This window comes from Diabrotica virgifera, chromosome 8, assembly GCF_917563875.1.
Source record: "Diabrotica virgifera virgifera chromosome 8, PGI_DIABVI_V3a".
Classification (NCBI taxonomy): Eukaryota; Metazoa; Arthropoda; class Insecta; order Coleoptera; family Chrysomelidae; genus Diabrotica; species Diabrotica virgifera.
Genome location: NC_065450.1, coordinates 203,942,852 through 203,969,207, shown reverse-complemented (window position 1 = coordinate 203,969,207; position 26,356 = coordinate 203,942,852). Strand labels below are relative to the sequence as shown.

The 26,356-nt window shown below is 33.7% G+C and overlaps 1 protein-coding gene across 1 annotated transcript in view; it reads right to left on the bottom strand.

The window, feature by feature from the left end:
* The window catches only part of LOC114325648 (zinc finger protein 436-like), a 60,594-nt gene that overhangs the window by 9,804 nt on the left and 24,434 nt on the right, over nt 1-26,356 (bottom strand). Inside the window, exons 7-10 of the mRNA XM_050659636.1 lie at nt 24,644-24,836; nt 14,352-14,561; nt 8,490-8,761; nt 5,419-5,641 (exon numbers count right to left, since the gene is read on the bottom strand). Of these exons, the coding sequence (XP_050515593.1) occupies nt 5,419-5,641; nt 8,490-8,761; nt 14,352-14,561; nt 24,644-24,836 (898 nt within the window). The remainder of the gene's footprint in view (nt 1-5,418; nt 5,642-8,489; nt 8,762-14,351; nt 14,562-24,643; nt 24,837-26,356) is intronic.

Here is a 26,356-nt window from a genome sequence, read left to right as displayed (position 1 = left end):
CACGAGAGAAGATAAGTATAACGTGTGATAATTTAGATTTTTTTTAATAGTATAAAAAGGCACCCTGAGATTTTTTATTCATTTTTATGTATGATTTGCGACAATTAAATAATTAATCAAATAAATAATAATTAATATAAAATTAATAAGAAGCAGATCATAACAATATTTATTATAATTTTTGTGTCTTTGGATTTGTCTTCCTCGGGAGTAAGACAATAAGTATTATTTAAACGTTTTTATTTTATACTTCACTTGATCTATTTGTCACTATGATTGCAATTATGTCCGAGATGCGATGTATACAGAGCCGTGGTAGGTCATTGGTAAAGCATTCGACTAGAGATCGAAAGGTCACGCGTGCAAATCCGGACAATTCATATTCCTTTTTTTTTTAATTTTTGGTATTGTTTTAATAAAAATTTTTGGAAAGGGGTAAGTATTAAAATTAGTTTAATATTTAAATAAAATTAAAATAAACTGTTTAAAGTATATTTATTTCATAAAAATAAAAATGTATACCATTTTTATTCAGTTGCAATGCGAAGGCAAAACAATCTTACTTTTCAATTAGAATACGGAGTGTAGTCCAGTCCCTTGAATCGCGATTTTCGGCTCCTGTTGGAGCCTTCATCGGAAAGAACGTAGGCATTGTTCTCCATATTTTAACTGATTCGCATCGAGAGGTTTTCCCACCCATTGCAACTGAAGTGATGATAGTAGGTGGCTAGCGCCATCTGGCATTGAAAGACGAAGTAGTTTTCAATCCTAATAGTAAATTATTAATATTGAAAATATTAAAAATATTACTAAAAGATTTTTAAATTGAAAACTTATTGGTACACTTTCCTGGTGACACCTCCAAGACTTCTACAATTTACAAGTCAAATGGATGCTGCAGTGAAGATGAGAGGGAAGGAATTCTACACTATGCAATTCACATCCCATGTCTGCAGCTGGTAAAGTTCCAGCGGAAAAATGCACCTAGTTACTCTACGGAGTAATACGACTATAAAATAAAAATAAAAATGTACCTATATCATTTTTATTCAGTTGCAATGCGAAGGCAAAACAATCTTACTTTTCAATTAGAATACGGAGTGCAGTCCAGTCCCTTGAATCGCGATTTTCGGCGCTTATTGGATGGAGCCTTCATCGGAAAGAACGTAGGCACTGTTCTCCATATTTTAACTGATTCGCATCGAGAGGTTTTCCCACCCATTGCAACTGAAGTGATGATAGTAGGTGGCTAGCGCCATCTGGCATTGAAAGACGAAGTAGTTTTCAATCCTAATAGTAAATTATTAATATTGAAAATATTAAAAATATTACTAAAATATTTTTAAATTGAAAACTTATTGGTACACTTTCCTGGTGACACCTCCAAGACTTCTACAATTTACAAGTCAAATGGATGCTGCAGTGAAGATGAGAGGGAAGGAATTCTACACTATGCAATTCACATCCCCCGTCTGCAGCTGGTAAAGATAAAGCATAGTGTAGAATTCCTTCCCTCTCGTCTTCACTGCAGCATCCATTTGACTTGTAAATTGTAGAAGTCTTGGAGGTGTCACCAGGACGGACTGGGACGTTTCGCCGTCGCCGTTTCGCCGTCGCCATTTCGCCGTCGCCGTTTCGCCGTCGAGCCACTTCGCCGTCGGCCGTTTCGCCGTCAAGTCAGTTCGCCGTCGGCCGTTTCGCCGTCGCCATCCCGGCATTGGTTAAGTTTACAAGAACGTGATAGCATATTAACTTTTTTTATACTAAATGTCGCAAGAACGTGATAACATACTAACTTTCTTTATACTAAATGTCAGTGTAAATAAAATGCTGATGTTGCTAATAAAACCAAGTTATATTTTCGTATTCAACTATACATTGTTTTCGTCTGAAAACTAAATTATTTTTACAGTATTAAAAATATGACTATTATCAGATTCCCGGAAATAAACAATATTGAGACAAGGGATTTTAATTTCAATTGTTTTTACTGTATCAAAAATAAAAAACTTCATTATGCAAAAGTGATAGTTTTGAACAAAACGTTCGAAAACCATTCAAAACTTATGTACAAGTAATGGCGGCGGCGAAATGGCTCGACGGCGAAACGGCGACGGCGAAATGGCTCGACGGCGAAACGGCGACGGCGAAATGGCGACGGCGAAACGGCGACGGCGAAATGTCCTAGACCCTCACCAGGAAAGTCTACCAATAAGTTTTCAATTTAAAAATCTTTTAGTAATATTTTTAATATTTTCAATATTAATAATTTACTATTAGGATTGAAAACTACTTCGTCTTTCAATGCCAGATGGCGCTAGCCACCTACAATCATCACTTCAGTTGCAATGGGTGGGAAAACCTCTCGATGCGAATCAGTTAAAATATGGAGAACAGTGCCTACGTTCTTTCCGATGAAGGTTCCAATAAGAGCCGAAAATCGCGATTCAAGGGACTGGACTGCACTCCGTATTCTAATTGAAAAGTAAGATTGTTTTGCCTTCGCATTGCAACTGAATAAAAATGGTATAGGTACATTTTTATTTTTATTTTATAGTCGTATTACTCCGTAGAGTAACTAGGTGCATTTTTCCGTTGGAACTTTACCAGCTGCAGACGGGGGATGTGAATTGTATAGTGTAGAATTCCTTCCCTCTCGTCTTCACTGCAGCATCCATTTGACTTGCAAATTGTAGAAGTCTTGGAGGTGTCACCAGGAAAGTCTACCAATAAGTTTTCAATTTAAAAATCTTTTAGTAATATTTTTAATATTTTCAATATTAATAATTTACTATTAGGATTGAAAACTACTTCGTCTTTCAATGCCAGATGGCGCTAGCCACCTACAATCATCACTTCAGTTGCAATGGGTGGGAAAACCTCTCGATGCGAATCAGTTAAAATATGGAGAACAGTGCCTACGTTCTTTCCGATGAAGGTTCCAATAAGAGCCGAAAATCGCGATTCAAGGGACTGGACTGCACTCCGTATTCTAATTGAAAAGTAAGATTGTTTTGCCTTCGCATTGCAACTGAATAAAAATGGTATAGGTACATTTTTATTTTTATTTTATAGTCGTATTACTCCGTAGAGTAACTAGGTGCATTTTTCCGTTGGAACTTTACCAGCTGCAGACGGAGGATGTGAATTGCATAGTGTAGAATTCCTTCCCTCTCGTCTTCACTGCAGCATCCATTTGACTTGTAAATTGTAGAAGTCTTGGAGGTGTTACCAGGAAAGTGTACCAATAAGTTTTCAATTTAAAAATCTTTTAGTAATATTTTTAATATTTTCAATATTAATAATTTACTATTAGGATTGAAAACTACTTCGTCTATATTTATTTCGTTGAAATCATATAATAGAAGTATAACTTCTTATGTGCGTACAAAGTACACACACATTATTTTTTTAATAAACATCAATATTACAAGTGCCGTGAAAAATGGGACACTAATTGCACAATCCCGTGAAATTATAATCCCGTTAAATTTGTGCAGAAGGAAGCAGAAGGAAATTTTACTGTGAAACAGGTAACAAATAAAAAAAAAGAGTGTGTGTGCTTTGTACGCGCGTAGGAAATTATACTCATAAATGTATGATTTCAACGAAACAAATATATTTCAAACATTTTAATTGTATTTTTATTTAAATATTAAACTAATTTTAATAGTTAAAATAATACCAAAAATTAAAAACAACGTTAATACATCATTTTTTATGAACTGGGGCGTCCCCGCAATTGCTTTTCTCGTGAGAAATCGTATAAACTCGGCTAAAAAACGACGTTTTTCGACAAAAAAATTATACATACTGTAATTTTTTCATGGACTATAGCCTTTCGATGTATTGCTGTATTTTCGTCAAATTTTGAAATCATTAAAAATGGTAAATTCTCGAAATATAATGTTAATCCGCATTTTTTTACGAACTAGAGCGGGCCAGCCATTGATTTTCTCTTGAGGAATCGTAAAAAATCAAAAAAACGTCAGATTTTCGACACAATTTTAATAGAAGTATAACTTTTTTGTATATTAACAATAATAAGTCCAAAAATATATATAAAAAAGAATGTGTGTGTACTTTGTACGCACGTAAGAAGTTATACTTCTATTATAATATAATTTCAACGAAATAAATATACCTACTTAACAGTTACAATACAAAAAATTAACAATAATTACCAAAAATGAACCAAAACAATGCCAATTAAAAAAAAAAAGAAAAAATATGAATCGTCCGGGATTTGAACCCGCAATCTCGCGATGTTTTGATCTCTGGTCCAATGCTCTACCAACAAGGCCATCGCCGCATGCTACTTACCTTTCAGATATACACAATTATACATCACGGTGACAAGTGAAATATAAAAATAGATGTTTTATTATTTTACGCCCAATGAAGACAAATCCAAAGACACAAAATTATAATAAAAAACCTTTTAAACCACCTTTTTCAAATTGCGCAAGTTGTATTATTAATATTAATGTTAATAAATGAAATATAAATATTTTGACGTTTCACAATTTGACAATTCACTTTTAACTGCAGTGCCTTAAAAATTTTAAAGCACTAGTGCCTTAAAGTAGCATTGTTAACGCTCCTATGGAGTCCTAAAAATTGCATTTTTAACACGTTTGTAGAAAAATATATTTAAAAACACTAATATATTCTTTCCACAGCTTTTCTGGACTGATACATATATAAATTAAAACATTTTGAAGTATAACTTCAAAAATATAATATGAAAACTATTTAAAAAGGCAGTATAACTATTAACGAACCTTTGTTGTTTCTCTTCCCACAAATTTTAAAACGCAACAACCATACATAACCAAACCGTCAACCGTCCAAACCACAGCTGCGCGCTACAGCTGCCATATTGGATAATTTTTGACATGTCATTTGAACATCCAATCAGAACAAAGTTATAATGCGCATGCGCCGGGATCGTAGGTTTTAACATATAAAAATTCACCCTCATATCGCGCGTAAAAAACTATAACTTCAAAAACTATTTAAAAAGTCAATACAACTATGAACTCACTTTTGTCTCTGTTCTCACAACTTTTAAAACACAACTTAACAACCATAACCATAATAATAAAAATGACAACACATTCTTTAACCACAGCCGCCATATTGGATAATTTTTGATATGTCATTGGAATACTCAATCAGAGCAAACGTATAACGTATCTGCGCGTAGCACCAACAATTTTTTATGAATTTGCGCATATGTATTTACATTCACTCGCAATCGCGCCTAAAGAAGTATAACTTCAAAAACAGAAAAACCTTTGAAACTCGATTGATCTGACAACATCGCATAACCCAAGTTTTCCTTCGATCTGACCTTGGCGGTTACAGATATTTCTGTCGACTTGTACAATAATGAGATGTGTCGCAGATATTTACCTATAAATCGATGTATTTTTTGTGTTTCTTGTTATGTACAGAAAGATCCGAGGAAGTAGTAAACTTTTTGTCGCACATCGAGCACGAATATGGTCTTTCGCCAGTGTGTATACGCATGTGCACCTTCAAGCTGGACGACTGAGTGAATTTCTTGCCACAGACGAAACAAGGATACGGTTTTTCGCCTGTATGAGTCCGCATATGTTTCAGCAGATATTGAGATCTGAAAAAATATTATTTTGGATTAATAATATCTAATATACCAATACACAAGAGAGGAAACAGCGAAGACCCTACCAACTACCGTACCATCACCTTGCTGAGCACAACTCTTAAACTTTTAACAAAAATACTTGCCAATAAAATAAATGAAGAATACGCAATTAGTGAGGAACAACAAGGATTTCGGAAAAATAGGTCCACAATAGACGCCATATTCATAGCCAGACAAATTGCTGAGAATATAATAAACCTGCATTTATGTGCTTTATTGATCTGACTAAGGCCTTCGATTGTGTGAGATTGGAAGATGTGCTAAGATTGCTAAAGGAGAAAAATCAGCCCAACAAGATGATAAGGATAATTAAATACATTAATACGAAGAACAATACCAGAATAAAAGTCGAGAATGAACTAACATCGGAAGTAGAAATCAACTCGGGAATCAGACACGGGGATAGCTTGAGCCCATTACATTTTAATTTAGTAATGGACAAAATCATAGAAAACATTAAAACTACAGGAAAAGGATATAAGATGGGAGAAAAACAAATAAAAATCCTCTGTTATGCTGTCGACGCAATCTCAATCTCCGATAACGAGGATAAACTACAGCGAATGGCACAATCTTTCAATACAGTGGCGAAGAACTACAACATGAAAATATCAAATGCTAAGACCAAATCCCTGGTAGTGTCAAGGGAACCCATAAGATGCAAAATAGTAATTGGAAAGCATGGCAAAAAAGGAACTGCAGAAAATAAAAATATATTAAATAACCTCACCCAGCACTTAAAAATGGGAATAGATTTAACCAAAAATTAATCAATGAACCAATACCTAAACGATCTGACAGATGGCTAAACTACTGACTACTCGTTGTAGAAATGTACAAAAAGAATAAATAGACCAACGCAACATATTCCGTCAATTAGAAAAGAAAATTTGAACATGGGCACGTGACGGAAAAGAAAAAGCAAATCAGTTCGCTTACTTATTCTTACTTTGTTCATACTTGGAGAATGTATTCCAAAATTACGAAATAGAAATTAATAATCAAGCCAAAAACGCCGGGATTTTTGTACGGGATTTTTTTTTTTTTGGTATTTTGTCCAAAAGAATTTGTGGGGATTATTTGTACGGAATTTTTGTGGCGATTTTTTTTCTAGTCTAGTCGCAACATAGAGGATCCCATGAACACTTTTAGTTCGCCGCGATTTGATGGTGGTATTATAGGTTTTTTGGGTCGCTGAATCTAATAGAAGTGGTCTGGAAGCCCAAATGTGGTGCGTTTAATTGTTATTAACAAATTATGGTAAAATTAGGTGTTTTTCAGGAATTATTAGAAACCCTGTAAATAAATTGATAGTGTTAAGGTTTTCTCTGGTGTATTTTTGGTCGCTGAATCGAATGCGACTAGTCGCGATTACTCAAAATGTGTTCTTATTTTGTTAATAACAAAATAATTATTTATTCGCCGAAAAGCTCGAAATGCGTTATCTACAGCAATTTTGTATTCTTTTTCATAGTATTTTTATACGCTAAATCGATTGTCACTAGTCGCGATAGCTTAAACCACGTTCCGACTTTGTTATTAATAAATTGTTGCAAAAATAACGGTTTATAGTACGTTTACTCACGGTTTTTGCTCTAGATTTAAAAAAACCACTTGGAATGACATGAAATTTGGCATGCACGTAGCTAACATGTCAAACAAAACAAGTGATATTGTGCCAATGTGTGCTTTTACCCTGGGGGTGACTTTTCGGGGGTGAAAGAAGAAACCTTTAAAATAAGTAAGAAATTGGATAAACTGATTAATTCTAAGCAACTTTTGTTCTATACAGTTTTCTCACTAAGTCAATACTTTTCGAGTTATTTGCGAGTGAATATGTTCATTTTTCAACAAAAAAACCAAATAACTCGAAAAATATTGACTTAGTAAAAAAACTGTATGGGACAAAAGTTGCTTAGAATTAATCAGTTTATCCACTTCCGTACTTATTCTAAAAAGGTTTCTTTTTTCACCCCCGAAAAGGGGTGAAACTCACCCCCAGGGTAAAATCAGACATCGGCACAATATCACTTGTTTTATTTGACATGTTAGCTACGTGTATGCCAAATTTCATGTCAATCCAAGTGGTTTTTTAATTTAGAGCAAAAACCGTGAGTTAACGTACTATAAACCGTTATTTTTGCAATAATTTATTAATAACAAAGTCGGAACGTGGTTTAAGCTATCACGACTAGCGGCAATCGATTTAGCGTATAAAAATACTATGAAAAAGACTACAAACTTGCAGTAGATAGCGCATTACGAGCATTTCGGCGTATAAACTATTATTTTGTTATTAACAAAATAAGAACATATTTTGAGTAATCGCGACTAGTCGCATTCGATTCAGTGACCAAAAATACACCAGAAGACCTTAACACTATCAATTTAATTAAAAGGCTTTTAATAATTCCTGAAAAATACCTAATTTTACCATAATTTGTTAATAACAATTAAACGCACCACATTTGGGCTTCCAGACCACTTCCATTGGATTCAGCGACCCAAAAAACCTATAATACCACCATCAAATCGCGGCGAACTAAAAGTGTCCACGGGACCCCCTATGTTGCGACTAGACTATTCCAGGATTTACTTGTGGAGATTATTTGTGGGGATTTTTTGTGAAAATTTTTTTCTGGGGATTTTTGTCCAGGGATAATTTGTGGGGATTTTTTGTCCGGGGATTATTTGTCCTATCTTCAAAAATACTGCTACTGCCTTACTTATTTTTTAAATTATAAATCGAACAGACCTTCCATTTGACGAAGTAGACGATATAATTTTGATATCTTACCTAGTAAACGGTTTATTACATATCGTACACCTTGATAGATTCTCTCCCGTGTGTGTTCGTGTATGTTCCGCCAAATAGGCCGCCGAAGTAAACTTTTTATCGCAAGTGACGCAGCTTAACTTCTCTCCGGTGTGCTTCATCATATGAGACGATAATTCCGAGGCGTAGTTGCAGACCTTGTTGCATACCGAGCACTTGTACGGTTGTCGGCCTGTGTGCTCGCGCATATGGACGGTCAGTTGGGAAGAGTGGGTGAATTTTGTATCACAGATCTAGAAAGTAAATTTGTATTTAAAAAGTTTGAGATTTTAGTATGACAGTTGACAGTTTATTAAGAGTTGATAGTAAACTGTCAAAATTGACTGTCAGATGTCAATCTAAAATAATACAATGAGGTTGAGGAATTATTCACAAAGTCATAAATGATATAGAAAATAAAATAACACAAGAAACGAAGAAACTCTTTGAAAAGAGATTCACAATTTAAGATTTCATTAAGTAATAATGTTACAGAGGCACCAGATGATATGCAAACGATATAATACCCCTTGCGGACAGAGAGAAGGACTGCGAATTTTAGTCGATCGCACTACGTAGTACTGTGACAGGGATGGAATGGCTCTGAACCCAAAAAAAAATCATGATTGTCAGTAAGAACAAAATTGAAGACGAAACAATATACGTAAAGAAGAAGCTTTAGAGATAGTAACTAGATACAATTACTTGGGAAATGAGCTACACGAACAATGGGATCTCAATTAGAAATAAAACAACGCTCTGAGATGGCCAAAAGCGCTTTCCATAAGATGGCAGCAGTATTGTGCAATGAAAAACTGGAAATAGAAATTATACCTACAGTGTTGAGATGCTACGTATTATCTATCCTTTCATATGCAGTTGAAGCCTGGACAATTACGGACGCAACTGAAAAAAGACTTGCCACCTTTAAGATGTGGTGTTATCGAAGAATGTGGAAACTATCAAAGACACAACACGTAACAAACACGGAAATATTAAGAAAGATGGAAAAAGAAAAAAAAATACTCAACTCTGAATGAAAGAAAAATGAGCTACTTTGCGCTAATGAGTTGATGCGATTGGTTATACAAGATAAGTGGTTGAAAAATTTGAAGCAGTGGAGTGGAAAAACAAAAATAGAACTCTTCAGAGACAGGGCAAAATGGGCTGTTATGATCGCCAATGTGCTAAAAGTACGAGGCACATGAAGAAGAATGATGTTCACATCAAAACATATCTTTTAACTGTTAAATATTAAGGGGACAGGCGCAAACTTTCGGCTCCAATGTTATTTAAATGAATTCATTTTTTTCGAATCCTGAGAAAACTAAGTATTTTTGAAAAATTTAAACGCAGAATGAAAGATTACATTATTACCGAGTGTCGAAAGTCCCTGAAAACCTCTATAATGTTTAGTTGAATAAGTTACAGGGGTGAAAAAAAAAGAGAAAATTGAGTGTAATTTTTAATTTCAAATATCTTATTCAAAAGAAACCTTTTGTTTATTTATTCTAAGGGACTTTTGGCCCTCGGTAATAATGTAATCTTTCAATATGCGTTTAAATTTTTCAAAAATACTTATTAGTTTTTTCAGGATTCTAAAAAAATGAACAGCATGTCCTGGTGATTTTTCCCAATCGAACATTCGCTATCTTTGTCATACAACGCACTCAGTCGAACAGGATGTGGTGACAAGACAGTGACAAACTAGGCTACTAAATATTTGACACGGCTTCAGGAATATTTTGAGTTGTTTATTAAATAATATTGATAGTGTATTTGATAAATAATAATTGATTTAAGACGTGAAATTTATAAAAAGTGATTTATTGTTTATTATTTATGGAAGATCGAAGCAGAGAATACACCAGGATATACAGGGTGTAACGAAAATACAGGTCATAAATTTAGTCGATTTTTTTCAATATGTATATCGAAACCTATTGGAGATTTTTTATCGAAAATGGAAATATGGCATTCTTATGACAGAAGCATCTTAATAAAAAACACTCTACAAAAATTTTATGGGGCTTTAGTTCCTTTAAACCCCCCCCCCAAACTTTTTTGTACGTTAAAATTAAATTATTATTGTAGTACCATTACTTAAACACAATATTTTTAAAACTTTTTTGGCTCTTAGTACTTTTTCGAAAAGTCAGTTTTTATCGAGATATTCTGAATATTTGTCAAATCCACCACATATTTGTATATGAAGTACGATTATGGAGACTTGGTAATAATATGAAAATTTATGTATGATTTACATTTTTAGGTATATTTTGAACCGTATTAAAAAAGAAGCCACATCTCTATAAAAAAGACTAAGAGGCAAAAAAGTTTTAAAAACACTGTGTTTACCTAATGGTACCACAATAATAATTTTAATTGGAACGTACACAAACATTTGGGAGGTTTAAAAGAACAAAACCCCCATAAAATTTTTATGTAAACATATTAAAAAATAAGCCTCAACTCGATAAAAACTGCCTTATCGAAAAAATACTAAGAGGCAAAAAAGTTTTAAGAATATTAAATTTAACTAATGGTACACAATAATAATTTAATTGAGACGTACACAAAAGTTTGGGGGGGGGTTTAAGGGAACAAAACCCCCATACAATTTTTATTCGGTGCACAAATTTCACTATAATTTTTCTTAAGATGCTCCTGCCATAAGAATGCCACATATCCATTTTCAATAAAAAATCTCTAATAGTTTTCGATATATTCGAAAAAATCGATTTTCATTTTATAACTTCAAAGGGCTATAACTTTTTTATGTGCATATTTGTACTAAGGTAAGTTAGGTTCATTCGAACTATTTTTGGTCCCAGAATATGTGATTTAATTTATGACCTGTATTTTTGTTACACCCTGTGTTATGTGATCCAAGTATTTTGTTGTTAAAGAGGTTTAAAATGTATCTAAGCGATCCATAAGAAATAAAGATCCGGGAGAAGACAATATCGTTATAGAAGCCGTAAAGATTGGAGGAGATAGACTTTTAAACAACATAAAGGAACTGTTCAACTTATGTCTGCACCAAAGTGAAACACCTACAAGATGGCATCACTTACCATCTTATTACACAAATAGGGTGATCCAACAGACCTCGAGAATTACCGACCCATAAGCCGATTAGACCACCTCTTAAAGTTATTCACAAGAATAATAACAAGTAGACTGGAAACAAAATTAGATTTGTTACCAACCTAGAGAACAGGCAGGTTTTAGGAAAAACTTTGGCACTAACGACCACTTACATTGCATAAAAGGAATTATAGAAAAATCTATCGAATACAACCGACCATTGGTCCTGACTTTCGTAGATTTTCGCAAAGCATTTGATATGATAGACATTAACAGCATAATGAGAGCGTTAGAGGAAAGTCGTATAGATTATCGGTACTCCAAACTGATAGCGAACATATACAATAATGCAACCATGACCGTCCGGCTACACAAAAATACCAAATCTATAAAAATCAAAAGAGGAATTAGACAGGGAGACACGTTATCTCCCAAACTCTTTACGGCAGTACTTGTATGTACATGCTTTCAAACAATTGGAGTAAGACGCCAAAGGAATAAATGTCGACGGTGAAAAGCTCTCCCACCTACGATTCTCAGACGACATAGTTCTTATAACAGACAACTTAAGAGATTAGAACTATGCTAGCTGAGTTAGATGCCGCCTGTAAGAAAGTTGGTTTAAACATAAATTTTGAAAAGACAATACATGACAAACCTGTTACCAAGCGAAAATCCAAAGGTCGACGTCAACTAAATAGCATTGGTCCATAAATATAAGTACTTAGGGCATGAAATCCAAATTGCCAGGGACAATCAAACTGCTGAATTACAGAGAAGGATCACCTTAGCATGGGTCGCGTATGGAGCTCTATCAGACATCTTCAAGAGCAACTTGCCAAATTATTTGAAAAAGAAGATGTTCGACCAATGTGTGCTTCCAGTTATGACTTACGGCGCCGAAACATTATCGTTAACCCAGGCCACAGCAAACAAACTTAGAGTGATCCAAAGAAGAATGGAACGGTCACTACTTGGACTGACCATCAGAGACAGGGTCAGAAACGAAAAAATCAGAAGAAGGACAGGCGTCACAGATGTCACAGAGCGAGTATCATGGCTGAAGTAGAATTGGGCGTGCCATGTAGCCAGAATGAAGGACGGGAGGTGGACCCAAAAAATTACAGTGTGGAGACCAAGAGCAGACAGAAGAAATAGAGGTAGACTACCTACACGATGGACAGACGACGTCAAAAGGATTGCTGGGAATTGGTTGTAGGAAGCCCTAGATCGACAAAACTGGAAGAAATTAGGGTAGGCCTATGTTCAACTTTGGATGAAGAAGGCTGGATGATGATAAAGCGTTCCATAGTAACAATATATTGTTAAAAAAATAACTTTATCACGTTTCCTCTTTTCTCGATTGACTATTAGTTTTTATTGTATAGGTAGTATATAAATTATTGTAATCACTGAATACACAGTTAGTGAAAAAATAATCATATTAATTAACTGATTAATAATTTAAGATATTATACAAGTAACGGTTATCCAAGAACATTCAAAAGCCATCTCTACATATCAGGAGCTTGGAGGAGTAAGGGCGAACCTGAAAAATGATCATTTCAAAAATACTCTCATCTTCCTCACATACTTTTAAAGAATGCGTCTGTTTATTATAACAGCATTTTTCGCCCTTCATACTCCTAAAATTTCGTAAGAAATAATATACCAATCTATTCATGTCAGAAACTGAACTGCATAATCGTCTAGAAGAGTAAGGGCGAACCCACATGCTTTCGTTGCGTTTCCGTTCAAGGTTTGCCCCTTTTCCTCTGTTAATGCGCCGGTGTTTCTGTGATTTTGTAGCTTACTTAGTAGCTTTAATTGGTGATAGTGAGATACAGTATACATAAAACAAAGCAACCGTAGACGATGAAAATCAAATTGAATTCAATTGAAGCTTTATTTGTGAATTTTATTAAAAACACTAGAGATGTTTATTTTTATAGAATAAAAATTATTAAACCTCTTTTTTTATTTCATAAAAATCTTGCAAAATCCTCTTGAGTTTTTAAGATCTACGTGAAGGATTTCCATACCGTAGGAAAAGATTAGGGTGTAATTTGCATAATAGTAGAGAAGTTAAATTTGCATAAAGTTTATTGTATATTGTAATTTTTATTAGTACTTGACGATAAACTTTCCGCTTACAAAGGCGCCTTTTATTATTCTGTTTAACGTTTCTGAGAAAAGATTGTAGTGATGAGCCCATATACTGAAAGAACGTGACAACCACAAAAACCATCTTTACAAAGGGAATATAAGGCATAAATAAGAAGGATTATTATAGTAATTTTACAAGTTAATACTTTATTATATCAATTAACTATTTTAGTTGGGAACAAGCCATAAAATTAAAATAATAATTCCTAAGATTTACACGTTTTATTCACTTTGTAAAGATTTTTTGTCGGCATTGTAATAATACACATTGTACACCGCATCCCTCGGTAGACCGCACGCTATAGTAGAGATTCGACGATAAACCGCATAATCTAGTAGCATCACTGGTTCGCCCTTACTATTGTAACGTGTTTGTAAACTTTAACTCAGTTTTCCCGAAACATCGTTTTTGCAGTTCGCCCTTACTCCTCCAAGCTCCTGATATGTTAATGATGACAATGTAATTGTCAACTAATGTTTACATCTCCATACCAGTGAGAATTTTACTACACGTAATTTACCGTGTAAAGAAAGAAAAAGTAAGGATAGCCTTAAAATATTTGCGCCTGCGCTCTTAAAAAACTTTACCTTGCACGTAAATTTCTCTCCAGTGTGCTTCCTAATGTGCACGTTCAGATGTGAAGATTGAGTAAAAGTCTTCTCGCAGATATTACATGAATACGGTCGTTCGCCAGTGTGAGTCTTAATGTGTGAATTCAAGATGTACGTACTTGCGAATCTTTTGTTACACACTGTACACTCGTATGGTTTTTCACCGGTATGCGTTCTCATGTGAACCTACAAAAAAAAAAGAAGAAGTTACTTTATTATTGTAAAATGTAATACTTCCCTGAATCTTGTTATGGTGTTCTAGGGCCGTAAAGTGAAGAAGGATAACATGACATGATATATTTTATATACAGTGATGAGCGCGCTAATAACCGGCAAAATAACGTAAAAGATGGAAAACAATACATTGTGAATAAAAAGCGATGAAAATATACTAAATTTACAATTAAGATGCAGTAGAAATAAACAAACCAAGACACGTTAAATGCTACTAGGAGCACTCCCGAATCATAATTTACAATGTATACACTTTGGAAATCATGATTTGGGGTTTAAAATGTATATATACCTACATTGTAAATTATGATTCGGGAGTGCCCCTAGAGCATTTAACGTGTCTTAGTTTGTTTATTCTACTGCATCTTGATTGTAAATTTAGTATAGTAGAGGTAGAAATTATCGATATAAACGTATGCATTAACATTACTTTACACAGTTTTCCACCTTTAGACGTGACAGGAGTATTTTATAAAATTCTCCTGTCACAGTGACAGCTGCCATACTCCTCTTATACGTCTAAAGGTAGGACACTATTAGTGCTGTTGCCAGGAGGGTACAACGGCCTCCTTTATTTAGTTGGACTTACCCAAGTTTTTTTTATGTATTTTAACCCGTAGAACACGAATTTTTTTAGTAACAGTTGATCCGGATGTCGATAAGATTGTTATAAACAAAGAACTTGCTGAATTACATAACAACGATTTTTCGCAAAACAAAACATTTTTTTTTTTTTGTATTGTTTGGGTCATTCTAATCAAAAAATGTTTTAACAAGGATTTTCGTAGGATGAATAGTTTTTGAGATAAACGCGGTTGAACATTCAAAAAATCGAAAAATTGCAATTTTTGAACCCGAACAACTTTTGATTAAAAAATAAAATACCAATTCTGCTAAAATAAAATAGCATTTGAAAGTTCAAGTCAAATTATACCGATTTTGATTATTTGCATTGCTAAAAATAAATTTTTTTATTGTTAAACAAAGCTATAAACACATAGTGCTTGAGTGATGTTTTCAATACATCTCTCATTTAAAATCGAACAAGTAGGTACAAGTGCAGGCGCCTGCAAATAGACAATTTCTACGTATAGTCTGCATTAAAACGCATGCATTGAGCACTCGTCAAAACGCTCAAACACTATTTGTTTATAGCTTTGTTTAATATCAAAAAAATTATTTTTAGAAATGCAAATAATCAAATGCGGTAAGCAGAAAGCTACTTTATTTTTCAATCAAAAGTTATTCGGGTTCAAAGATTGCAATTTTTCGATTTTTTGAAAGTTTTACCGCGTTTATCTCGAAAACTATGCATCCTACGAAAAAACTTATAAGAATATTTTTTACTTAGAATGACGCAAAAAATACAAGAAAATGTTTTGTTTTGCGAAAAATCGCAGATATTTAATTCCTCAAGTTCTTTGTTTATAACAATCTTATCGACATCCGGATCAATTGTTATCCAAAAAATTCGTGTTCTACGGGTCAAAATACATAAAAAAACTTGGGTAAGTCCATCTAAATAAAACAGGCCGTTGTACCTCCCCTGGCGACAGCACTATATGTAATGTAATGTGAATTTATACGTTTATATCGATAATTTTACACCTCTACTAGTTTCATCTCTTTTTATTCCACAATGTATTATGTTTTCCATCTTTTGCATTATTTTGCCGGTTATTAGCGCGCTCATTACTGTATAGATATATCAGTTATGCAGAAAAATGAAATAGAGCCACAAGCATATGGTTGACAAATTTACAACATGTATTTCGGTAGTATTAGAGAAAAATAAAGCTAAGTAATAAAAGTACGATTTACTTCATAAAACTACAATTATTATAGTTTGTGCCTTAAAACTTCGTTGTATGTCAGCATATGTAAGTGAACTCTTATATTTTGTAATAAATAATCATTTCGTTGCGAACCGAAACAAGAGCCGTCTTACTTTAGATAGTTCAGAGAGCGCCAAAAGCACTACTAGTTTCTACCCTTATTGGGGTTTCCTCAGAGAGCGCATATTTGATTCTCTCTGAACAATAGGGTGGAGCGAAAAATTTTTTTTCTGAAATTAGTTATGCCTGAGTTACAGAAAATTGTGTAAATACAAAACAGATATTTTGAGAAAATTACAAAAATATATGTCAAGTGCTTCCACCGCCCCCACCACTTTCAATATATTTTCATTTTGAGACTGATGGGGCGGTGGAAGAAGAGGTTGGATTGATTTTTTTTTTAAGTTATTGTTTTATTTATTGTAATAAATATTTTCAGTGGTCAGCGGTTGCTTTTTTCCTAAATTTTACGAATTTTTTTTTAAGTTATAAGTGAAAATTACGAGCCATTAAAGTACATAGTAGGCCTTTAATATGAGACCGGGCCTGTATCCCTACAACTTGTTGTGACTTAGAGAGTTAGACGTTACTCAGTTTTTAACAACATAAAACGTCTAAAAATACAAGAAATACAATAGAGCGCTATCTTTTTGATGCACCAAGAGTGTTACAATGTTCAATTTTACCCACGTTCTGTGATATGATAAAATATATTATATTGGTTGGATAAACTTTAGAAAATAATGGTATTAATAGAAATCTTCTTCAACTATTGCAACACATTCAGCTTCGAAATGTTACAAGATTATGGAATTGTCAAGAACGAAGACACTCAAAATATTATTGACCGTCACAAAGTTAGACGCGAAGACCAAAAATAGAGCAGAATTTTAGAGATTCACAAAATTAATAGTTTTGTTTCGTTTGTACTTCGAAGGTGGTAAAGATAAAATATTGATTATTGCAATTGACGATAACAGGAAAAGAACAACAGTAGAAAAACACATCACTTTAATAAAACAACCTGATTCAAAATATCGTATCTACTACATTTATATCCAATTTCTGGAACGGGAGTAGGTAATTATATTGGATTCATTAAATAATTTTTTTCGGGACTCTTCGATTTCATTAGATAGTTTAGAGGTAATTGCATGTGACGGAACAAATACTAATGTATGAAGTTAGGCGGAATTATTTCGTTGCTAGAACAAACAATTGAGCGGCCCTTGCAATGGTTTATTTGCCAATTGCACGCGAACGAACTTCCTTTGCAACATTTGCTACAGAATCTTGATGGTGAAACAACTGACCCTCTTGTGCATTTCGTGAGCATATTGGAAGGCTTTTACGTAATTGCGAAAAGCTTCCGGTTGGAGTTTTCTACGACACAATCAGAACTACCTTATATTACATATGATTTTGAATTAAGTACGGATCAAAACTATTTACACCAAATATGTTCATCAATAATTCACGACAGTTGCTCCGAAGCTCTTTCCAAAGGTGACACTGGAAGACTAGTTCATTCCCGCCCAAAGAGCAATCAAACTGATAACTGAAGCATCTCTTGCAGTTTATGGATATGAAAGACGAGGTGGCCTAATTAGAAATAAACTAGCTTCAAGGTCTATCATGCCGACATTTGAAAGCAAGAAAGATTTAATTTCAAATAAGTAGCTTCTTACTGTACTTCTTCTGTAACACATACTTTATGTAAACATACGTTAATTTAAACTTAAAAGTTAAAAAACTGATAAATACTTTGACCTAGTTTATTATTTTAATTTATTGAGGACTGGAATTGTTGTGACTAGTAGTGGAGGTATCAAAATTCACTATCAAAGGGAAAATTGTATAGATACAAAGGAAATGTCTTTAAAAGAATTTAACTTCACTTTAATACATAACCTTGCGTCAATGGAGAGGAAAGATATCAACTGAAAAAAAGGTATTTTCTCAATTACAACGGTTCAGAAATCATTTTCCAAAAAAATATAAAAAAAACTTGGTGGTGGTGGAGGTAATACCGTCAAAAAAAAACAAAAAACCTGAAAAAATTCTATACATTAAATTACAATATTTCCGCAGTCAGGCGTCCCCATTTTCCTAAAAATTTTTTTTTACACATATACCGACGCTGGTGGTGGTGGAGGGAAGACCGGCAACAAAAATAAAAAAACCTGAAAAAATTATATTTTCTAAATTAAAACATTCCCGCAGTCAGGCGTTATCATTTTCCTAAAAAAAATTTTTACATGTTTACCGACGCTTGTGGCGGTGGAGGGGCTACCGGCAGCAAAAAACAAAAAACATGAAAAAATTTTATAGTCTAAATTACAACTTTCCCGCAGTCAGGTGTCCTTATTTTCCTGAAAAAAAAATTCTTACATATATACCGACGCTCCACCCTACTGAACAACTAAAATTCAGGTCGCCAGCCTCGGTCCGCAAACGAAAGATCATGATGGCATGGATGCCGTGGCCGTGGCGGCATCTGCTAAATACGAACGAAAATTTTACTTTCAATATTAACCGTATCAAAAATAAAACTTTATTAGAACTACATAATCTTCCGGTTACACCATTGGTGGCTTCTAAAATTTGCAAGCCAACGAATTGCCGGAGCAAAGAAGGCCGAGGGAGATCTATCAGGTTGCATCTCACCACCACGACATCTCACTACTAATTGAAGTAAGACGGCTCTTGTTAGAAGTAAGACGGCACTACTAATTGAAGTAAAAGGGGCATAAGTCACCTAGTTAGTCATTTTTAGAATTGGCCCATATTAGCAAAAGAGTAAATATAAGCTATGCGCGCACTAAATATTTCAAAATAACAATATATATAAAGCCTTTCTAACCAGAGTAAGGATGATTTATTAATTAATCTTCTTTTGTGATATTTGTGTAATATTGTACTTTTTGAATTATTATTATTTTTATTAGTTTAGTGACATGTGTCTCTTTTCCAAATTATAAAGCAGGTAACACATTATTGTTATCCATACTTAAGCCCCTTTGTATTGTCAGTGGGTAAATAAAAGAGAGGTTTTTTTAAGTATTTATTTGGAAATTTTGTTTAGGATATTATTTAAACATATCGTCCGAACCACAAACATATTCTGCATTCTCGAACATTGTTGCCGCCTGGTAAATTTTCATAAAATGCATGGCATTCTAAATCTATTAAATTAAAAATATTTAGTAAATCTTTCTTTTTCTCTCTGCTTATGCTCAAGAGCTCAAGGGCCGGTGTAGCACCTTTCGGGTTGCAATGGAATTTTCGATTTTCCCTTTGGCAAAATGAAATGCACTTAAATGGCTCTTCTTGTTTTAGGGATGTTTTGTACTTAACGATGCCTTTATCAGTGCCATATGAAAACAATTTAACATCGCACCACACAAATTTGCTTCCATTTATATCAAACTCTCTTAGTTGAAGTGACCCTTTTAAAAGTTTAGAAAAGTCCAAAAACTAAAAGTCACTGTGATGTCACTTTTACCGTTATGGTATCATTTTTGTTGCAATTTTTGGGTTTAAATTTTTCAAAAATATGTATTAGTTTTTACAGGATTCGAAAAACATGAATACCTACATTTAAAACACATTGAAAATTTTGACAGGCGACATTTTGAGTCGCTCCCGTTAAAGGAACAAATTGTTTTTTAAATTCACCTGACTTGAATATTAGGATTTTTTAAATGCAACTTTAAAGAATAAATAAAACCAGATATTTAAACCAATTTGTATAGGTATTTACTTGATGAGTTTTTCCATGAACACAATTATTGGATATTTTGAAGTGAATTTGTCTCCATAAAGTATCGTTACCTTGGGCTTCATTTTTATACTTAAATATTATACAAAGGTATATAAAATTTTGCTGACGTCTAACGAACTATCAAAAATAACAGTCAACTATTTAAAAAATGAACAATGTTTCCTTCTTCGAAAATAGATTAATATGTAATACAATACTTTCGACACATGACAGCCACAAAAGTCGCCTACTAAATCGCAAAGTAGACTATGAAAACCCTTTACGTAAGCTATCTGTTACATACAAAGAAATTTATTCTAAACTCATTTCTGTAATCAATCGCCGAACAGATAAGGCACAAAAATTCAAAAATATAATACTCAGTTTAAACAATACAATACTTACTACCAGTCGCTTGCTTGATCGGCCTGCTCAATCGCAAAATAGATTAGGTATGTTACAGCTATCTATTACAAAGAAATTTAAACTCATTTCTTTAATCAATCGCCGAACAGGTAATTAAATCCACACAAATAATACACTATTATAATACTGTAGTGTTTGAAAGATAAAATTGATGAAAATGTCAAAATCTCATAAAAGTCCACTTCGTGATAATTACCTCTAATAGGACGATATCAAGAAGATGGTTACAGGATTTTAGAAAAAATATTAACAATAGAGGAAATAAGAACATCTTAAGCAGCTATAAAAAGTGTAATGTAGATATGTGTAGATAAAGTGTGACAAAGAAGGAACATTTAAAATAGTTAAAATATGTATGTACATCTAGTTACCATCTTCAATACTTTTAGATTTATTAACAGTTGGTATTTGTTCTCCTACAAAAAAGTTACTACTTGAAGAAGTGCCTGAAAAGAAGTAAACCAAACACTTTAACATTATAGCTAATTATTACACTGGTCCACATTAGAGTCCTTAATTTCCTATACAAAGCATAATACAACTTTTATTATTTCATTTAAGGGTAATAAAGGCGCAAAATGTCGCCTGTCAAAATTTTCAATGTGTTTTAAATGTATTCATTTTTTTCAATCCTGAGAAAACTAATGTATTTTTGAAAAATTTAGGGCCGAATGTGGCAAAAAGGTTATCTAATGCCATCCCTTCTTTGTGAACATACAGACTTATGTAGTAAAATCAAAAGGATTAAAACGTGTTACATATTACAGACACAGAAAATATTTTTAATTAAAAATTAAGTTTAAAATTTTTAAAGTTATTTTGTATTAACCTGCTTGTTGTGATGCATTTTCCAACAACAAATCTAATATCTTTCTGCTTCTATTAGACTAAGACATTTTCAAAGATATTATTTATTTAATTTTCACTTAAATAGCTGTATTATTTACACAAAGGTAATACCAAATAAACACATAAAAACACTTTAAACAACGTTAACCGTAAGAAGCGCCTGTGAGTTCTGAGCCGTTCCGTAGCGCATTCCAGAACTAAGTCGACAGGATGCCTTATTCCAAAACTAAAACCCCGCGCTGCGTGCCATTTAATAGGCGTAATTTAAGTCAAGCCCCTTTTCTTTATCGGTGTAGATAAAATATTGACTCATGCCTAATTTTTGAATGGCCCTAATTAAGAAATGCATTACATTTTTCAGACATGTGGCCTTTTACCAAATAGAAAATTTAAAATAATTTTTGTTAGACTCTTTTGACGATTTCAAGAAAAAATGTGACTCATGCCCCTTTTCCTTGGAACCACAGATTTATTATTTTTATTACTTCTACTCCTATTCTGAGTATTGGGAACTAATCTTTGTTGGAATTTTACCGTGCTGGACAGACGGGTAGTGAGATGCAACCTGATAGATTTCCCTCGGCATTCTTAGCTCCAGCAATTCGTTGGCTTGCAAATTTTAGAAGCCACCAATGGTGTACCCGGAAGATTATGTAGTTCTAATAAAGTTTTATTTTTGATATGGTTAATATTAAAAGTAAAACTTTCGTTCGTCTTATATTTTGCTTAAGGGGTCATATACGTTTATCGGCTTCAAAAAATCGATTTTATTTTTTTTTTGCTTATTTTAAAAGGTACATCTCTTAGAAACATTTTAAGACCAGAACGAGTTCGATATTCGAATTATTGACGAAGTTACAGCTGCTTTAAACGGAACTATTCGGGTCGCTCCGCAGGTCTTGCAAAACTTTAAACATGTTTTTCTCGAAATAGCATTTTTCATAACGGTGGGCATGATAACTGCTTAACCGTTCGTCCGATTAACTTCATTTTTGGCATACATATTCTAAATTAGATTGACTATCGTGCGACGAGAGCTTTTTTGATTAAATTTAACCATTTTCGAATAGCAATAAAAAAATAAACAATTTTTTTGGTGAAAATTACGACTTTTTTTTAAATTTCGACCATTTCCGTAATTAATTTTTTTTCTTAAATTCCTTTCGTCACACGAGAACTATTTTTTTTTCCATAATCATCACTACGATGATGATTATTACAATTACAATCTGGTCATACTTGACCAATCAGCAATTTTAATCTAACCTAAATTATTAATGTTTCTTAAAATTAAGAGCTTACCCCATAGCGTCTCTTATCTAACCTAACAAGATAGTGCACTATTCTAGCATACACACTAACGCGCACAAGCACTATGCTCTGCTTTTCACTATCACCTATCACTTAAACTAGTTCATAAGGCTTTGTCCTCTTCAGTCTTCTAACTTGCCCAGTGGTATCGAGGAGCTGGATTGCCTCAATATTCTCGTGCATATGAAGTCGTTGCTCGTGACTTCCTGCCATCTTCTTGATGATTAAATCCACAGTTTCCACTCCTAGGTCCTTATGGAGATCACTGTTTGTAACATACCAAGGAGCATCTACAATATTTCTCAGTATTTTGTTCTGGAATCTTTGTATTACTGTTATATTACTTGGTCTAGTACACCCCCATAGTGGGCATCCATAAGTCCATACAGGTCTCAATATTTGTTTGTAAATTAGTAACTTATTATGCATCGACAATGTGGAGTTTCTTCCAATTAGCCAATACATTTTTTTATATCTTATATTTAGTTCTTCCCTTTTTTTCTTAACGTGCACCTTCCAGCGTAGTTTTGCATCTAATGTTATACCCAAATACTTAGCAGTATCTGCATATGGTACTTGGATATTGTTGATTATAACTGGTATATATTCTATTTTTTGTTGGTGAAATTAACATGGACAGATTTAGTTTCATTCAGCCTGATTCTCCATTTTTGTGTCCATTTATGGATTTGATTAACTGCTATTTGGACCTTGTTGGTCGCCTCTTCACTTGTCGTCCCTACTGCTTGAATAGCTGTATCATCAGCAAAGGTGGCAACTGTGTTGTTTTCCAGTACATGTATATCACACGTGTATAGTAGGTATAGGACTGGACCCAACACACTGCCTTGTGGAACACCTGCTCTAATTTCTTTTAAGTCTGAAAAACAGTCTTCTTGCTTAACTCTAAAATGTCGTTCTTTTATGTATGATTGTAAAAGTTTTGAGTACTGTATAGGTAAAAAATATTTTAGTTTGTGTGTTAAACCTTGATGCCAGACTTTATCAAAAGCCTGTGCAGCATCAAGGAATACAGTTGAACAGACTTTCTTTTCTTCTAGGGATCTTTCGATAATATTTGTGATTCTGTGCACCTGGTCAATTGTTGAATGCTTATTTCTAAATCCGAATTGATGTGTCGGTATCAAATTTCTTGCTTCAATAATTGGTTTTATTCGCTTGAGGAGCAGTTTCTCAAACAGCTTCGATATTACAGGAAGCAGAGATATCGGTCTGTATGATGAAACCTCATGTGCTGGTTTTCCTGGTTTAGGAATCATAATGACTTCCGCCATCTTCCATATCATTGGTACATATTTTAATCTGAATGCACCGTTAAAGAGGTTTGTTAATTTTACGATAGCTTTTCGGGGAAGATTTTTCAACAGCTCACCCGTAATTAGATCATTAGATCATTACACGAGAACTATGACTCTAAAAAATGATAACAAATAAACAATTTTTGTTTCAAATAAATATTACGAGCTGAATCATGCCCACCGTTTGACCTGAAAAAAAAACACGTTCTACGCCACTGGACGTGGCCGCCATGTTTTTAATTATTTTTTAACTTTTAACATATGTTTTATGCTCCTTCAGAGTCCAACTTTAAAATGATAATAAAAATGAAATCAATTAGCCCAATAGTTTTCGTACAATTTATCATTACATTTAGACTACTTTTTAAGCTCGAGAAACGTATATGACTCCTTAATTTTGCAGCTAGTCCGAAAATGAGACACATTTTCATGGGAATTAATACAACAGAACCATTTAGTATAACTTTTTGTGTATAGTTTCCAAAATGAAGTAATAATCAATTAACTAGATAGTGCAATTCTGTTATTTACCTTTAAATCCGCAGACGTTAGGCACCTCCTATCGCAACAGGTGCACGCGTACGGTTTTTCTCCCGTGTGCGACTTCATATGCATCGTAAGCTCCCCTTTAATGGTGAACCGTTTGTTGCAGACCGCGCATTGGTACGGTTTCTCGCCGGTGTGGCGACGAACGTGTTCCCGAAGGTGCGAAGAATGATAAAACCTGAAAGAATTAACGTATTTTTATGGTATCCCTGTTCTACGCCTATGTGTGACGAAGATGTCAAAGGGTACCCCACGTTAAGAGATACAAAAACCCCTCAAGAAATCTTATTTTTTCATTTTATTACGTTCTATGTGATTACATAATAACACTGAGACCCGTAGGCACAGTATAAAGAGGGACAGTAGAACTACTCTCCGAAAAATTGGAAGTAAAATCTGTAGTCGCGCATGGCGACCGCGTAATGTTCTTAGTCGCTTTTGCCCCACTCTCGCATTGCTAGTCGCATAGAAACGTACGGATTTTAACAGGGAAAACCCGCATCCACCACTGGTGAATTACCAATTGCGTACTGCCGGTATTACTTCTTGAGATCAAAGAGCCGACAGAGGAGTGGTTTTACTGTGGAACCTCTATATACTGTGCCCGTAGGTATCATCTATGACCTCTACATAGGAGAGAAATCGAGATAGGGTGACCTTGAAATTTATGTACACTATTTGGCCTGTTTGTTTGGTTTGTCGCTAGGGTGGCGTTGGTGTAGAAATACATGTTAGTTTTGCATTGTAGTGAATGTGAAAATTTCGAAAATAATTAATTATTCAGAGTTAAAATAAGATTACTGGTTTTGGTGGTTACTATTATTTAAATATGAGTGCCAAGAAAGCTTACACTAGAATAACTTGCTTCGTACCGGGATTTATAACGGGTTATAGTTCCGATAAAAAAGTCAAAAGGGAACTTAACGAAGTTAATACAAGACTTTTTTATGAAGATTAGTCTTCATCTTATTTATAACGTTTATGGATTATATTCGTTTTTATGTTATTTTCTTCAGTGTAAATAAAATTTGTGTTTTACCCATTATTGATTTTTATTTCAACCTAAAAATCATAATGATGATAGTTAAGAGGATCTTGAAGTTTTTTTGTCGAAACAATGCATTTTTTTTGAGACAAAATATTTCACAAGAATTAACATTATTTTATAAAAATCAGACTGTCGTCTGTACCTAGTTAATTTACATATATTTGTATTAACTAAACTTAAACATCTTTATATTATAAGCTTCCAAAAGAATTTTATTATTATTATTATTATTATACAGGGTGTCCAGAAACTCTACCGACAAACGAAGACAGGAGATTCTTCAGATAATTTTAAGATAATTTAACCCAATTTACTTAGTCCGAAAATGCTTCCTAAGGGAGCTAGAGCTCTTTGAGGATGACGTCTTGTAATTAGTTTTTCTTAAATACCTCCAGAACGCTTCTATTTAAAAAAACAAAAATTGGTACGCGTATTTATCTTCAAGATATAAATCTAATCCATCCATTGCAAATTTCTAGTACCGATCATAGGCGTCCGTTTTGGGTAGGGCAACGGTTATTTTATCGCATAACTTTTTTATCTTTAACTTTTATGCATTTCTGATACTGGATTATTAAATTGGGAAGTATTTTAGTACTAAAAGGTACTCTTGTTTTAAATCGATAGAACACACCGTTTTCTAGAAAAAT